The sequence below is a fragment of the Carassius auratus genome, chromosome 49, assembly GCF_003368295.1.
Source record: "Carassius auratus strain Wakin chromosome 49, ASM336829v1, whole genome shotgun sequence".
NCBI classification, from domain to species: Eukaryota; Metazoa; Chordata; class Actinopteri; order Cypriniformes; family Cyprinidae; genus Carassius; species Carassius auratus.
In genome coordinates, this window is record NC_039291.1 from 1362343 (window position 1) to 1378957 (window position 16615).

Below are 16615 nucleotides of genomic sequence, written 5' to 3' on the forward strand. Positions count from 1 at the left end.
TTTGAGTAAAATAAAGTCTGTGATTAACTTCACTTGAAAAAATACAATAAAATAAAATAAAACAGTGCAGTGAATTACATTAAATACACACTTTCGTACCTCAAACATGAATTTATGAAACAGTTGTGTGCTTTGCTAACAAGTTGCCACATAAGGGACCTGCTAGCACACAGCTGATTCAAACACACATTTGAGGCTGTGTAAAATGACACTTATCAAGATGCTCTTGATTTCATATTTTCTTAAAGACCAGGAGTTCATGGAAAGTGTTATTAACAGCATTTAGCTGTGATATTGACTTTGAAACATTATATCATTACCTTGTTTTTTATAAGCAATATGAAGCTGAAGTAAAAGAGACAGATTGTCATTCATGTATTTCATTAACCTCTCTTACTCACTGTCACTAAAACAATTACATGCACTGATCAACAGAACACTTGTTCTGATTTCTGAGGGCGGCTGTTTGAATTGCTTCCAGTTACTCAGCCATTTAAATTCATGAAATAATGAAGATGCGAGCTCCCCTTCAGTGCTCTATAGACTGTAACTCCATCAGATGTCAGATTAACAAGGGACTAGGCTTGGTCTGTGGTCTTTAATGCCAATTACAGTCTGATAATGGCTACTTAGCAACATATTTAGTAAATGCTGCTGGGATTTTTTTCCCATTTACATATATAATGAGTGGATATGTATTGGGTTCTGGTAAAAGATCACTTTTGGCTAGGATTTCTGTAATAGATGAGGTTTCAAACTCATTTACAAGCCACAGTTGCAGGGCATGCTGAGACCACCTTAAATCTCCACACTTCAGTGCATCGTAATTATGAAAAAAAGAACAATAAATCCAAGATGCTATGTATACTTTGTCATCTGTTGACTGTCGCCTGACGTGCTGCTTGTTGAAATGAGCAGAATTCATTGAATTCCCAAAGCATGCCTGTGGTTGCAATCTCCGACTCAGATAATGCAAGTGTGCACAACAGAAATGCTTTGAATCATTTATGCATGCTTTGTTTTGTCTTGGTCATGTAAATTCCAGCCAGAACTGGGAGAGAGCCGTGCGGTGGGCAACTTAACCCACACTGCGCTGACTGGGTCTCTCTGGCCCACCTGTTCCTGACAATGACCGCTCAGTCCTGGGGTCTTCACCGGACCATCTGGAACAATAGAGCAAGTCAACCATGCAGTAAACCGTAAAGACTACAGTCTGCTTAAATAACTGCAGATGTTTTGTGTTTTCCTGTTTATGGTGAAAGTAATGTATTTAACCAACTGAAAACCTCAGAAAAGCTGAAAGGCAATCTGTTGAAAACAAAAGCTGAATTTAGGCAACGACACAAACAAATCTAAAATGTTAGAAATGTAGGTTACTTATTGCTTGTTGAATTGTTATAATAACAAAATCACGATCGATTGTGTGTTATAGTCGTCATTATCAATTCCATTGAGACACCTGTTGTTTGCGAGATGTCACTTTTAAACAGATTCTAAATAATAAATACCAGTTGACATAAATGGAGCTTTTTTTTCCTGAAAGAACAATTTTATGCTGTGTCGGTGTCTACCTGCCTTTTTCCCATCATTCACTTTCGAAAAATGTCTCTTGTAAAAATATCACAGAGTGCAAATAGCATTCAAGTTGTTAATGGCTAAGTTCAAGTCGGCTAATGGTTATGTTCGGCATTATTACATCATTGAATAGCTCACTGTTGAATGATGTCAACTACTGAATGACATTGTTTAGACTATCCTGGAAAAGCATAATGCAGTTTTTCCAAAGTGTAATTTAACCTAATTTGTCAAGGTGATGGTTTTAGTAATTACATTTAATTCATGTCTCACGCCATTTTTGCTGAGCTAAACACAACACCTCGAGTGGGCGACTACTACCTCTGAGCGATTTGTGCTGGCTCGCACAAAAACTGCTTTAAGACATCCTAATGCTGTCCTCGCTCTCTGAAACATTCTGCTGATGTGCAGTTTGTTTGTATGACTGACTTTACTCAAAATAGCTGGTTCTAGCCTGGGATATAAGAATGAAGTCTGTTCCTGTTCCTTCTGCTATTAAGTTACAAAAGTTCATAAAATGCACATTTAAAAATCTCGTGTTGTGCCTCAGTGCCGCTGCCTAGCTATAATTATGGCATATGACAATATGCTTTGAAGCATGAAAGCGCATAGTATTCTTCCCTCTGCAAATGCCGGCCTTCTTTCTGCTGCTTCCTATCATTGCACTGCTGCTATGTCAGGCTGAAAGTGCTATATCAGTTGCTAATGGTTATTTTGACACATTAAATCATCTCTCATATCACTCTGGATGTGAAGGAGTTTCCTGTGTCTCCGTCCCCCAGCCTATTTCTCTGCCTTGCGGTGGAGATTTGGCATGAATGGGCCGCGTGGGGAAGCTCATTCAGCAGCGTGACTGAGCAAGACGACGGATTTTCAGTCCTGCATTTGCACATTCACACCCTGTCGCCTTCGAAGTGTCATTCGTAAGATTTCCTGTTGGCTCGAGGGAATGAAAACCTGGATTTTTTTTTTTACTTACTATTAGCCGGTTTCCAAAGGGTCATGAGTGCACTACGTCCTGTTTGGCCTTGGGACGGTGTGACATAACAATCCCGTCTCATAATGCCGTGATCGAATACTCTCCAGACAGAGTAACATCTCAGCCAGCACAGCCACAGGGCTACTGCTGCGCTCTAGATCACTTTAAAATGAGGTTACTGTCTAGCCAGAGTCCTCCCTCCTTGGGGAATGATAATTTATTATTAATTTCTCAGTTCTGGAAAGTATAAAAATGGTCGTTGTGCCTTTGTAACGTTTTCCCTAATTGTTTTTTGATAGTTAGTCGCTCGCTTTCACTTGGCAAGCTTCAGGTCTCGCATGTCTGGATCCGAGCCAGAGATCTCATGGTCAATAAGTGCGAGGAGCTCATTTGATATTAAAATCCATTAGGAGGCAGTTGCAGACATCAGACTTGGCATTATTCAGCAATTCAGTGCCAGAAGTGAAATGTGAACGCAGCCATAGTCTGTGGACGCTGTCATTGTCTCCGGGACCCTCATCTCTCAGTGAAGAACGGCACACAGGCTGCCTCTGAAAAGCCTGTTGTTTTTCCCTGAATGCCGAGGAGCTGAATACAAGTGATTATCATCCAAAATCTGCCTGCTTTCTATAGCCAAGTTCATTTATCCTCTCAGTGGGCAATCAATAATACCTGACTAAACACAGAGATTCGATTTTAAAAAAGAGTTTCTTTTGCACTATATCCTAGAGCTTACTAAATTTAAGAATCATTTGAGGCATAGATCAATTGTCTGATGTAGAAGATCAGTTTTGTTGTTGTTTTCATTTATGAATGATGAGCTCCCAATAATGCACTCTTTAAGAGTAAAACACGTCATTTCATGATGTTCTTCTTCATGTGTGTTTGTTTACAGGAGGCAGAATGGCATTGTGATGAGTTTACAAAAGGAGCCTGTTTCAGTCGAGGCAAATCAGAGGTAAGTATCTTTCACTTTCAGAAACAAAGTACAAAAACTGTCACTGGGGAAGTGCCTTTTCAAAAGGTCCTAATATGTACATTTTAGGTGCTGTTTTGTACTTTTATGCACCCTTTAGGGATATAAAGTTGTGCCACCACAGTGGCAGCTTTTTTTTACCTGAGAGTGTTTTAAACTCTCCAAATATTTCATATTTTGGTTAAATTGAACACAGTAATTTAAATGTATGCATTTAGCAGACGCTTTTATACAAAGCGACTTACAGTGCATTCAGGCTATCAATTTTTACCTATCATGTGTTCCCAGGAAATCGAACCCCCAACCTTGCGTTTGATAACGCAATGCTCTACCAATTGAGCTACAGGAACACTATTTTTTAGCTAATTTTGGAAAACTTGGAATCACTGATCATCAAATGTTTCCAAATTACCAAATCAGTACATTAAAACTATTTCTGAAGGGTCATGTGACATAAAAGAATGGAGTAATGGTTGCTTAAAAATTCAGCTTTGTCATAACAGGAATAAACAACATTTTCAAATATTCAATAGAAAAGATGTTTTAAATTGTCATTATATTTCATGCTACTCTTTTTACTTTAATGCAGTAAAATGTAATTTTACTATTTTTAATCAATGCAGCCTTGTTGAACATAAGAGACTTACTTCAAAATCAAAAAAATAAATAATAAAAATCTTACAAAGCCCACACTTTTGAATGAAAGTGTATAATTGGCATTTGAATTCAAATAAAGGAATAAAAATTAATTGAAATTCAGAAACAATTTTTTAACAAATTTTAAATGTTGGCTTGAAAAAAAGTTTAAAATATCTTTAAGTTTGAACATTATAGACAAGCAAATGAATTGACCTAGAACACTTCACTTCCCAGAATGCATTTATCTGCCATACTTCCTGTTATTTTAACTCAATTTCCTGTAAGGCGTGGTCAGTTTAATTCAGATTTAACCAGTGAATTAAAAAAAGAACCAATTAAAAAATTTAGAATTTTGCCTAAACCAACCAGACAAACATCAACTATTTTGACTTTTTAAACAAAACACTTTTTATATCCATGATAGTACGTAGTTATGTATTGTTGAAATAATGTCCAATACTGATCCATATCAAAAACCACTAAAGCGGAATTCTGTTTCTATAGTAACAACCTTAGGCACAATTTCTGTTACCATTTGGTGCCACATGGAAATATAAGCTAACTAACTAGTAATCTGAACTGTGTGGTTACTGAAACATTTGAAAATGTTTCAGACCTACTGTACCTTTTGTTTTGATTCCTTTGGTGGGGGAGGAGAGGGGTGAATTCAAACCCCCAGACCCCACTGTAATTTGCACTCTGAATGAAGCTTGTTTTAAATATTACCTTACTTAAGAAAGCAATCTCCCTGCTAAAATAGCTAACCCATTATTTATGACATCGCTCTTGCTCAGGCATTCCCATGTCTCTTCCACTTTGCTATGGAGCTGTTTCCATGGCGCTTCAGCACTGACTCCTTTGTGTTTTTGAAGGCTGACTGAATCACAACAGATTTGTACTAAAAAATGTTTCTTAAATCTCCTTAATATTTCACTTACTCCAGCTCTGTCAAACATGAGACGGAGGGTCCCCCTTTGCTTTATAGTATGTTAAGCCATTTTTAGTCATATGGGAGTTGTATGGGGACTGTGTTTGGGATTGGCAGCCATCCTTCCAGCCTGGGCAGAACCCCAAGGTGTACTTCTAGTTGCCCCAGTGTGGTTTCAGCCTGTGCGAACAGCCCCACAAGTGTTTCATTCACTTGTCAAACGTGTTCTGTAGCCCCTAATAAGATGGATCACTCTGAGCAACATGTGATTGGATTTCAGAATTGCAGGAGGTGGCTGTCGTAACTTGCTTGCAATTGTGGAGTCTTGCTGTATCGACTGCACAGGTGGTAGCTCAAAATATCTCTAAAGTAATCTAAAGTTTACGCCCCCCAAAAAACAAAAAGTTGTTTCCAAAAAGGTGCCAGGCTTTCTGTGGAACACAGAAGGATGCATTTTGAATAACATACTGGTTGCTCCTTTCCATGAAATTACATTGACGATTTTCAAACTTCAAAAGGTACACAAAACACAATAAAATGCTGTATTCTTTACTTTTTTGAAGTCTTATGATATATTTATGTGAAGAACAGACCAAAGATCACTATCACAATTATATAATTGAAAGGATCTGTATGAAGTTTGAACTTTTCTCATGATTTTACAAAGCTATCATACGGCTTCAGAAGATTTTAGATGTAGCATGCAATTCTTTATCAACCACTTTTATAATACTTCATGAAGCTTGAAAATCTCAGTCCTCAAAAGAGTGACCAGTACAATTTTTCAGAATCCTCCGTTTGTGTCCTCCTTTTTTTTTTTTAAGTTAGCATTTTATGACTACATCACTTTTTGGTTGTTTTACACATCACAAAGCAGTATGAAAGGTTTTTTTTATTATTATTTTACTAAAAATGATCTTTAATTGAATTCCAACAGTAATTGTGTCTTTCAACCACTGCATCTGGTTTCCTCGAGTCTGTTGTTTCAAGAACAAAGGAAAGTGTTTGATGGAGTGAATGGTGTTCCGTCGACTTTTTCTTTATAATGCAAACCACTATATTACACAATGTAGCCATCTGTCAGGGGTTTTCATAAACGTCACATCATGATGTGCTAGGTATGTTAAATCTCAGTTTATTTACACATACAGCTACGCACTGCCCCCCAGCCAAATTACATTTGTAAATGTAAATCATCTTTTTTTCTTTTCAGGATTCCTCTTAGTGCAGGGAAAAGAATTGCTTCACAAGTTAACGGCCATTATAATGAGCAAATAAAGTTGACCCCCTTAAGCACTGCCTTGGAACACCTTTAAATCAACAGAGGGCGAGACGGGGCGACAGGGTTTCAAGTACTTGAGACAAGCATGATTTACTGGCTCCTAAATTCTCAAAAAGCCTTGTAAAAACACACTGAACTGAAGCAGTACGGTTCAAGAACTCCTGCAGCTGCTCTAATATAGCAGAAATCTCATTGGAAGACAAATGTTACCTAGCTCCTTTACTGTAAAGGCTTTGTATTTTTGGAAGTTGACCAAAGTTTTGTTTAAGGGAGGGCAGTTCACGCACTGACCGTTTTAGAAACACCACAGGCAGCTATTTTTGCTAATGTAGCCTTTACCTAGTTTAGTGGAGAAAGACAGAAGTATTCAAAACTCTTTGTCAAGATTATATTTAGAAACATTTCATGTTAAACATTACTCAAATCAAACAATAATGGAATTTAGCCTAAAGTTACGATGCAGCAGAAGTAGTGACAAATCTTTTCTTTTGTATAGTCAGTCTAGGTTCAAAATGTACAAAATATAGGTTAAAAGGGACATCGGATGCCCTTCTTTATGGTATTTGCACCATGCAAACATGTGCAGTACATCTGAATGATTATTAGATTATTAAACAAAAATAAAAAAAGTTAGAATTTAAACAGACTAAGTGATTAGAAAGGTTCAGCATACATCGTCAGAAAGAAGTGTGGTGTCAATCTGAATGTTGTTCTTTTTTTTCATTCGGAATTTTTTTTTTTTTTTTTTTACTAAGACACAGATCAATAACATAAATTTGGAGAATATATGTAGTTTTGATATAATAATATGAATGTGATTTCACTCATTTTTGCTAAATCCCTAAACTTGGGCAAAAAAGTCAAGGATATCAGAAAAAAAGACATTTTGTTCCATTTTTCAGGCTTGTCTTGTGAATCAGTGTTTTAGATTAAACAAACTTTGGACTGGCTTTTAACAAAAAAGGCAGGACTTCTATTCATTGCGTGTTATGATTTCGCCCAGACATTTTTCAGAGTTGGCTCAATTTTGCATTTGTGATGCTAATAATCAACACTTGTGCTACTGCTTACACATCTTCCCTTATGTCTTTTCACAGGAGGAGTGCCAGAATTACATCCGTGTTCTACTCATCAACGGCGACAGGCTGTTTACATGTGGAACAAATGCATTCACTCCAATTTGCACCAATCGCACGGTAACGTAAACGCACTAATGCACTTAATGTATTGCAGTGGCTTCCTGACCTGATGTTATGCTAGCTTTGTCCCAAGTTCTCTCTCCCACATTGACCTCCTTTGACATTTTCATTGCTGCGTGTGTTGTGTAGCATAGCATGTGGTATTTCAGCCAAAGCCTGTGGTTCATTTCAGTGAAAGTTTTGTTCGTGCATCAACTCAGAAGAAGCTTTCCGAAGATCTAGACAAAAAACAACAACAATAACAAACAAGGCCTGTTCTTCTAATAAAGTGGGGCACTTGTAGTATCTCTAAGTCTCTTGTCCTTTGTGAAGAGTTCATACTTGTTATGCAGGTATTGTGTGAGTGTTTGCACTTCATCTTTGACAAAATTTTTCCAAAGCATGGGTTGCAGCATAGTCGCCACTTATCGCAATAAATGCCACTCAGCGTGAAAGATTGAAAGAGAAGCATCTCCACCAAGCACATTTACTGACATCCCCCTTGATTCCCCCTCACATCTCCTAGTTTTCATTCATGCATGTAAGTCTCTTGTGCTCAAATCCCTGAATTTGAATGACTGGATTACTCTTCTATCCTTTCCTCAAACCTGATAATGATAATGACAGTCGATTCACTTACGATGGCAATCATCTCCTCAGTGGCTCTTTGAAAAATGGCCGGAATTATTGACTCAAAGCTAAATTACCCCTGGGATTTACCATCATATGTACCTTGTGCCAGCAGGAAAGGACTTAGTGCAGCCAGGAAGGCACGAGCGTAAACTCTCCGTCATGTCCTTGTAACACCGCCAGTAAACCTGCATCTTTAAACATCCGGCTATCGAGGTTGTAGCGCTGCTCAAACACAGCTGCCGGTTTTCTTAAGAGGCGTCTTTCAACCCTCTCCATTAATGTGCATTATGGTTAGCGTGTCCATATCTACGAAGGCTTCCGAGTGCTATTTGTCAGAAGATGTTCCATCAATAAACGCCTTCCTTCGTGCCCAAGAAAAGGCACATCCGTTCAAGCATTGGCTCGGTGAGAAGTATCTCCCTGGCACCGATGCTTCAAAAGACTGCTTCGCCTTGCCAAACATGTAAATTCGCCTGACTTTATTGCCAGCTAAATGGGCTCCGGGGGTCCTGAAGGAAGCCGAGACACTTCCAGCCATTCGCAGAGGTTTTCTTCGAGCCAACATCAAGGATAATCCCCCTTTACATTGATTACACAGGGCAAGTGTTGTGGCCGTCAGCTGCATGTAAGATAAAAGCATTCAAGTGAGGCCACACAGGATCTAATCCGCCTTCAGGACAGACCGATAGGGTTTGATTTCCTGGTACAAAAATAAGCTAGTCACTGAAGGCATGACATTCCAAGCTGCATAGATACATTTACTGCTTCTTTAGATGTATTGCTCAATTCGAAAATCATTCACTTGTCCATTCAGATACAGATAGGAGCGCCATTATAACAGAAGCTTTAACTGGATTTTTCTTTTGATCCCAATTTTTATCAAATGTTTTAATATGAGGAACAGGATTTGGCTGTGCTCTCAAAGGAAACAGCACTCACAGCTCTTCAAATCCTCTCCCTTGTGAAAATTGCTAAAAAAATATATATATATATATATATATATATATATTCTTAGATGTGTAGTAGTGAGTAAATAAATTTTCTTAAATATCAAAAGTTTATGCAAAGCAAGAAAAAAAAAATTGTTGGGTAAGTTTAAGAAAAAATTAACTTGTTTTCACTTTCACTAAATATAAGCTTTTTTCTGTGTAAATGTAAAGAATGTTTAGATATTTTGACTAGAAAACAAGATATATATATATATATATATATATATACATATATATATATATTGCAATGATAGCAGAATCTCTGGGTTAAATCAGTGGTTGCAACCTTTTTGACTTCGTGATTTACTGGATAAAGACTTGCTTACAATTTATACCCGATATAATATTTTTAAATCCTTGCCAATCCAATATATTTTCAGAATCTGTTCATTCTAAACATACCTATTTTAAGATTTTAGCTTAGACTTTTCCAGGTCCCCAAATCACACTTTTAAAATGAGGCTTTCTCATAGAACCAGGTTTTCCAAGAAAGTTTTTTGCCTGGTTTTTGCCTAGTTGAGAACCACTGCTTTAAACCGATGTGGTTGACTAATGGCTTTTCTAGTAGTTTAGATGGAGAATTTTCTGTCTCCATTCGCCCACATGAAGGAACAGAAATCGGTAAAAAAAAAAAACTTGGACCAGCACTAAAAGTCATACTTGCTTCCTGTAGTGGCATATCCCTTGTGCTTATTGAATGCAAATGGAAATTACCTCCCTGTCATGGTAGCTTCCCATTGCTGGCTAAATGCCATGCTAAGTAAGAATCAAGGCTTTGCCGTACTGCACATGAGCACAGAACGGGTGTGTTGCGAATGATTAGCATTTAGCTATTGCAGCCGCCACTAGGCGTGACAACCAAGTAATGAGATAAACATTTTTGCCGTCTCACAAAAAAAGCACGCTGTCACAACCACACCTGCTACACTCCCAGGATCGGACACTTACGCCACACCCACTCGTCCCCAATCACCCGAATTCTAAACACCTGTGCATCATCACCAGCACCATATATAAAGCCACCAGTCACCATCACTCAGTGTCTGGTCTTGCACCGATCTCCTCACTTACCTGAACGAAATTAGTCTACCTACCTGATCTGCCTTCCCCTCTTCATCCTCATCGGACCTTCTACTACCATCGTCTTCGTCTGAGTCACCGTCTGCACCACCACTCACCTGAAGGAAAGTTGTGTTGTTTCTGTGTCTTCCACGTGTCAAGATTCACCTGTGTCTGAAACCTCTGATTCACATTAAATACTGTTTCACTGAATCCTCTGTGTCCTCGTCTGTGTCTGACAGAAGACCAGACCAAATGCAGAGCTCTCCAGATACAGGCGAGGACCGCACCGCGGATCCCTTCACCGAACTGGTTAACGCTGTACGGTCCTCACTACTACAACAAACTCAACTTTCTGCTCCGACTATCACCGCTACACCGCCGGTCACTTCTTCAGTTGCCCCTGCGAGTCCCATGGCCAAACCTGCGACATACAGCGGCACGGCGGAGGATTGCAGCGGGTTCCTACTACAGTGTTCCCTCTACCTAGAATCCAACGCTCATTTATTCACCACTGAACGCAGTTGAGTCGCATTCATCATCAACCTGCTCTCAGGTAAAGCTCTTCAATGGGCTCAATCTCTCTGGGACTCTAACTCCTCAGCTATCAGATCGGTCACAAATTTCTGTTCTCAGTTAAAATCCATCTTTGGTCAACAAACTTCGGCCTTATCTGTCCATGATCAACTGTTTACAATTCGCCAACAGAGAGATGAATCCGTGAGTGATTATGCCGTACGCTTCCGTACACTCGCTTACATAAGCGGCTGGAATGAAACCGCCTTAATAACGGCATATCGCCACGGTTTGTGTGACAGAGTACAAGAGTTGATTGTGGTATATGAAGACTCACTGGGACTTGAGTGTCTAATCCAAAAATCCATTAGAGTTGCCCAGAGACTTACTGCCTGTCATCAGCTCACTCCCGCTGTACTTCCTCCGCCCGCTATACCATCTGTCGCTCCTCCAGCACCTGAGCCCATGCAAGTGGATTCTAACCACCTATCCACATCGGAACGTCAGCGGAGGATTAACACCGGACTGTGCCTCTACTGTGGGGGAGATGGACACCTCTTACCATCCTGTCCAGTACGACTTCCACGCCCAGCGGTGAGTACCATCCATATTCCACCTCTAACTGCTCCTTTGACTAAAACCTGGGTTACTCTAAGACATCTCCATTCTTCCGTTTCAGTACAAGCCCTCATCGACTCCGGTTCGGCGGGGAACTTCATCAACCGGCAAACATTAACTCGTCTAAGTGCCAAACGTCATCGAAGCCCCGTCGAACTCAAAATAACGACAATACAGGGAAAACCGCTGGGCAAGGGTCGTGTTCACTATTTCTCCCCCACAATCATCCTCCGCGTGGGACTCCTGCACGAGGAAAACATTACGTTTATGGTGCTTGAGGAATCCACCCCAGACATCATCCTGGGACGCCCCTGGCTAAATCAACACCAACCTCACATCCATTGGCCCACTGGTGAGATCCTGAAATGGGGACAATCCTGTCATCCTACCTGTATCACTCCCCCAACTAAAATTCCCAAGGTCATTCCTCCCGGGAAGAAGTCATTCCTACCGGTCCAGTCCACATCAGTGGAAAGCCCCAACACTGAGGCTGATCATGTCATCCCTCCGGAATATCGGGCGTTCCAGGATGTGTTCAGTAAGCGGTTGGCAACGAAACTTCCACCTCATAGGCCATGGGACTGCGCCATCGACCTCCTGCCTGGAGCAACCCTTCCTAAAGGACGAGTCTATCCACTGTCCATCCCGGAGCAGAAGGCCATGGAGGAGTACATACAGGAAGCACTCGCTCAGGAGTTCATCCGACCATCTACTTCCCCTGACGCTTCCAGCTTTTTCTTCATGGCCAAGAAGGACGGAGGCTTGAGGCCGTGTATCGACTATCGCCACCTCAACTCTCAAACCATCAAATTCAGCTATCCTCTTCCCCTGGTCCCAGCAGCATTAGAACAACTACGCGGAGCCAAGATCTTCACAAAACTGGACTTGAGGAGCGCCTACAACTTAATCCGCATCCGGAAGGGGGACGAGTGGAAGACTGCTTTCATTACCCCTTCCGGACACTATGAATACCGGGTCATGCCGTATGGGTTATCCAACAGTCCATCCGTCTTCCAAAATTACATGAACAAAGTCTTCAGAGAATACCTTAACCAGTTCGTAATTGTCTACATCGACGACATCCTCATCTACTCCACCTCCAAGGAGGAACACATCCAACATGTCACGCTCGTACTCCGAAAACTCCGGGAACACCACCTCTACCTCAAATTGGAAAAATGTGAGTTCCACACGCCCTCAGTCCAGTTCCTGGGATACATCATCGACCCACAAGGCGTGAAGATGGACCAGGGGAAGGTGGACGCCATTACACACTGGCCTCAACCTGGTTCCATTAAAGACCTCCAACGCTTCCTGGGCTTTGCCAACTTCTATAGAAGATTCATCCAAGATTACAGTTTACTCAGCTCCCCTCTAACTTCTCTCCTCCGGAACCGGCCCAAGTCTCTGTCCTGGAACCCCGAAGCCACAGAAGCCTTCCACCGACTCAAGCGGGCCTTCAAGACTGCTCCGATCCTAGTCCACCCTGACCCCAAGCAACAGTTCATTGTGGAAGTGGACGCCTCATCGCCTATCCCAGCGGCAGGGGGATCCTCCAAGACTCCATCCATGCGCCTTCTTCTCGAAGAAGCTATCCCCGGCGGAGCAGAATTATGACATCGGTAACCGTGAACTACTGACCATCAAGCTGGCTCTGGAAGAATGGCGTCACTGGCTGGAGGGAGCCCAGTTCCCTTTCGAGGTAGTAACAGACCACCGGAACCTGGAATACCTCCGTGAAGCTAAGAGACTGAATCATCGCCAAGCCAGATGGGCCTTGTTCTTCACGAGATTCAACTTCAAGGTCACTTACCGTCCTGGCTCCCAGAACAATAGAGCCGATGCCCTCTCCCGTCTTCATCAAGCAGATCCTGAACCCGAATCTCCGGAACCAATCCTCCCTCCAGCCATGATTGTAAGTTCCATCCAATGGAACATTGATCATCTGATTGAACAAGAAAACCTTCAACACCCTGCTCCGCCGGGAGGTCCAGGAGGGAAACTCTTCGTCCCCCCTCAACATCGGATTACCCTCCTGGACTCATACCTCTCCGGGATCTGGACATCCAGGACCCTCTCGCTCCTTCAACAACGTTACTGGTGGCCATCGATGGCTCTGGATACTGTCCGCTACCTCAAGGGATGCTCCGTCTGCGCCATAGCAGACACCCCTAGAAGACTCCCGGAGGGTAAACTGGTGCCTCTGCCCATTCCTGAACGTCCCTGGACCCATATAGGTATAGATTTCATGACTGACCTCCCTCTTTCTCAAGGCTACACCTGTGTGCTGGTAGTGGTTGACAGGTTCTCAAAGTCATGTAAACTCATCCCTCTCAAAGGGCTTCCCACTGCATTTAAAGCGGCAGAGGCACTGTTCCACAATGTATTCCGCCACTTTGGCATTCCTGAGGACATCGTCTCCGACCGGGGTCCCCAGTTCATCTCCAGAGTCTGGTCTGCTTTCTTTCGTCTTCTAGGAGTGTCCGTCAGCCTCTCTTCCGGATACCACCCACAGACCAACGGCCAGACGGAGCGTAAGATACAGGAGCTTGGGAGGTTCCTGAGGATATACTGCCACCGTAACCAAGACTGTTGGAGCCAGTACCTACCCTGGGCCGAATACGCTCAGAACTCCCTCCAGCAATCCACCACCGGGCTCACCCCCTTCCAATGTGTCCTCGGATACCAGCCTCCGCTCTTCCCATGGTCAGGTGAGCCCTCGGAGGTCCCAGCGGTAGATCACTGGTTCCGACAGAGCGAGAGGGTCTGGGACTCGGCTCACGTGCATCTCCAGCGGGCAGTGCGGAGGCATAAGGAGCAAGCGGACGCTCGAAGACCTACACTTCAATACCAACCTGGACAGCGAGTCTGGCTCTCGACGAGGGATATCCGCCTCCGGCTGCCCTGCCGTAAGCTGAGTCCCCGATACATCGGACCATTCACCATTGAACGGCAACTGAATGAAGTGACCTATAGACTCCAGCTACCTGCACAGTACCGCATCTCACCCTCATTCCATGTTTCACTCCTCAAACCCTTCACTGAACCTTTGTCTCCTCCATCCACAGAGCCTGGTGATGATGCCGTACCTCCTCCTCCAGCCATCGAAAAAGACAACGACATCTTCCGGGTTAGAGCTATCCTCGACTCTCGACGACGGGGTCCACAATTGGAGTACCTGGTAGACTGGGAGAATTTTGGCCCGGAGGAGCGTTGCTGGGTTAATCGCAACGACATCCTGGACCCCAGCCTTCTCACTGACTTTCACCGAGACCATCCAGACCGCCCTGCTCCCCGTGGCCGAGGTAGACCCCGTCGTACAAGATCCCAGCCGTCAGGAGCCGCCCGTGGAGGAGGGGGTACTGTCACAACCACACCTGCTACACTCCCAGCATCGGACACTTACGCCACACCCACTCGTCCCCAATCACCCGAATTCTAAACACCTGTGCATCATCACCAGCACCACATATAAAGCCACCAGTCACCATCACTCAGTGTCTGGTCTTGCACCGATCTCCTCACTTACCTGAACGACATTAGTCTACCTACCTGATCTGCCTTCCCCTCTTCATCCTCATCGGACCTTCTACTACCATCGTCTTCGTCTGAGTCACCGTCTGCACCACCACTCACCTGAAGGAAAGTTGTGTTGTTTCTGTGTCTTCCACGTGTCAAGATTCACCTGTGTCTGAAACCTCTGATTCACATTAAATACTGTTTCACTGAATCCTCTGTGTCCTCGTCTGTGTCTGACACACGCGACATGGCTGGTAGTATGCCAAGCGTTTCCGCATTAATACATGATTTGAATGGTGAAATAGTTTTCATTGCCACATCAGCACCTCTCGTGAACAAAATTAGAACATCTTCGAGATTTCCATCCATGGAAATGTTTGGATGTATTTTCTTTGTTCAGACTCAAAACAAACTAATACTGTGTTCAAAATAATTTTAGATCTGGCTAGATTTGTATTCAGTTTGTATTTATTAAGATATTTACTACCCTTTCAGGTATAAGAATTCCAGATGGTCTGAATTCAGTCTCTTTTTCTCTGCACAGCTGACTAACCTGACCGAGGTCCATGATCAAATCAGTGGGATGGCACGGTGCCCCTATAACCCTCTGCATAATTCCACTGCGCTCATCACTTCCAGCGGGGAGCTGTATGCTGCCACGGCTATGGACTTTTCCGGCAGGGACCCGGCAATCTACCGCAGCCTGGGAGGACTTCCCCCTCTGCGTACTGCTCAATACAACTCCAAATGGCTCAATGGTATTGAATGAAAGATGTTTAATTCAATTATGACATTACAAAAAACTAAAGCCATTATGTGCAATTAAGTGACTAATTGAGGTTAATGGAAAATCATTTTATGAAATTGTGGCACAAGTTGTCTCTTTAAAGGTATAGTTCATCTAAAAATGTAAGTTTTTTTATTCACTCACTTTCATGTCATTCCAAAACTGTATGAATTTCTTTCTGTTACACAAATGAAGATATTGGGAAGTATAACAACCTCCATCACTGACCGTGACTGAGGCTGTCAGTGTGTAGCATTTTGCCTAACATGTAGAACACCAAAACGTGGTGTTAATGATGACAGTTTTTTTTTTTTAAGTGCAATTTAATGAACTAGTTATTGTGCAGAGTTGCAAATGCAAAATAAATATACAAATAGTGTGTATCTAGTGTTTGTCACCATCGGCTTCCATTTTACAAACAAAAACACTGAGACATTTTTTTTATAATATTGTACTCTATTCCTCAGAAGAAAGAAAGTGATACAGCTTTGAAACTGCGTGAGGGTGAACAACAGATGACAGAATTTCCATTTTTGGGTGAACTATCCCTTTAATTGATCTTTTCATCAAACCTTGACATCAAATCCCAAATGTAAAAAACCTGCCTGAGCTGATGGGTTTCAAAATTATTATCAGAAAATCTTAACAGAATGATTTGCATATACATTACATTCACTTTTTCCAATTGATTTTTTTTTCTCCTTCGAGTTGTGCAAATGTGCTAAGCTCCTAACCACAAAAGAAAATGAATTCTCTGTCAATCACAACCACCTCTTCACTTCGAATCTTTTGAAGCTGGCCATGACGGTTGCTCTTTTTGCCTTTCAAAGGGTTTGTGCGTTCATCTGTTTTGAATGGAGAACGTCTCTCACCGTAACCTTTCTCTTCTCCCGTGACAAATGAGTTTGTCCATTACCTAAGCATAAGATTAATAAAT

General features: G+C 42.2%; 1 protein-coding gene across 6 annotated transcripts in view; it reads left to right on the top strand.

Annotated features, from left to right (window-relative positions):
* The window catches only part of LOC113066004 (semaphorin-5A-like), a 144405-nt gene that overhangs the window by 64416 nt on the left and 63374 nt on the right, over positions 1-16615 (top strand). For all 6 annotated transcript variants that reach the window (XM_026237556.1, XM_026237557.1, XM_026237554.1 and 3 more), the window contains 3 exons: positions 3450-3512; positions 7477-7575; positions 15436-15649. In XM_026237556.1, the coding sequence (XP_026093341.1) occupies positions 3450-3512; positions 7477-7575; positions 15436-15649 (376 nt within the window). The remainder of the gene's footprint in view (positions 1-3449; positions 3513-7476; positions 7576-15435; positions 15650-16615) is intronic.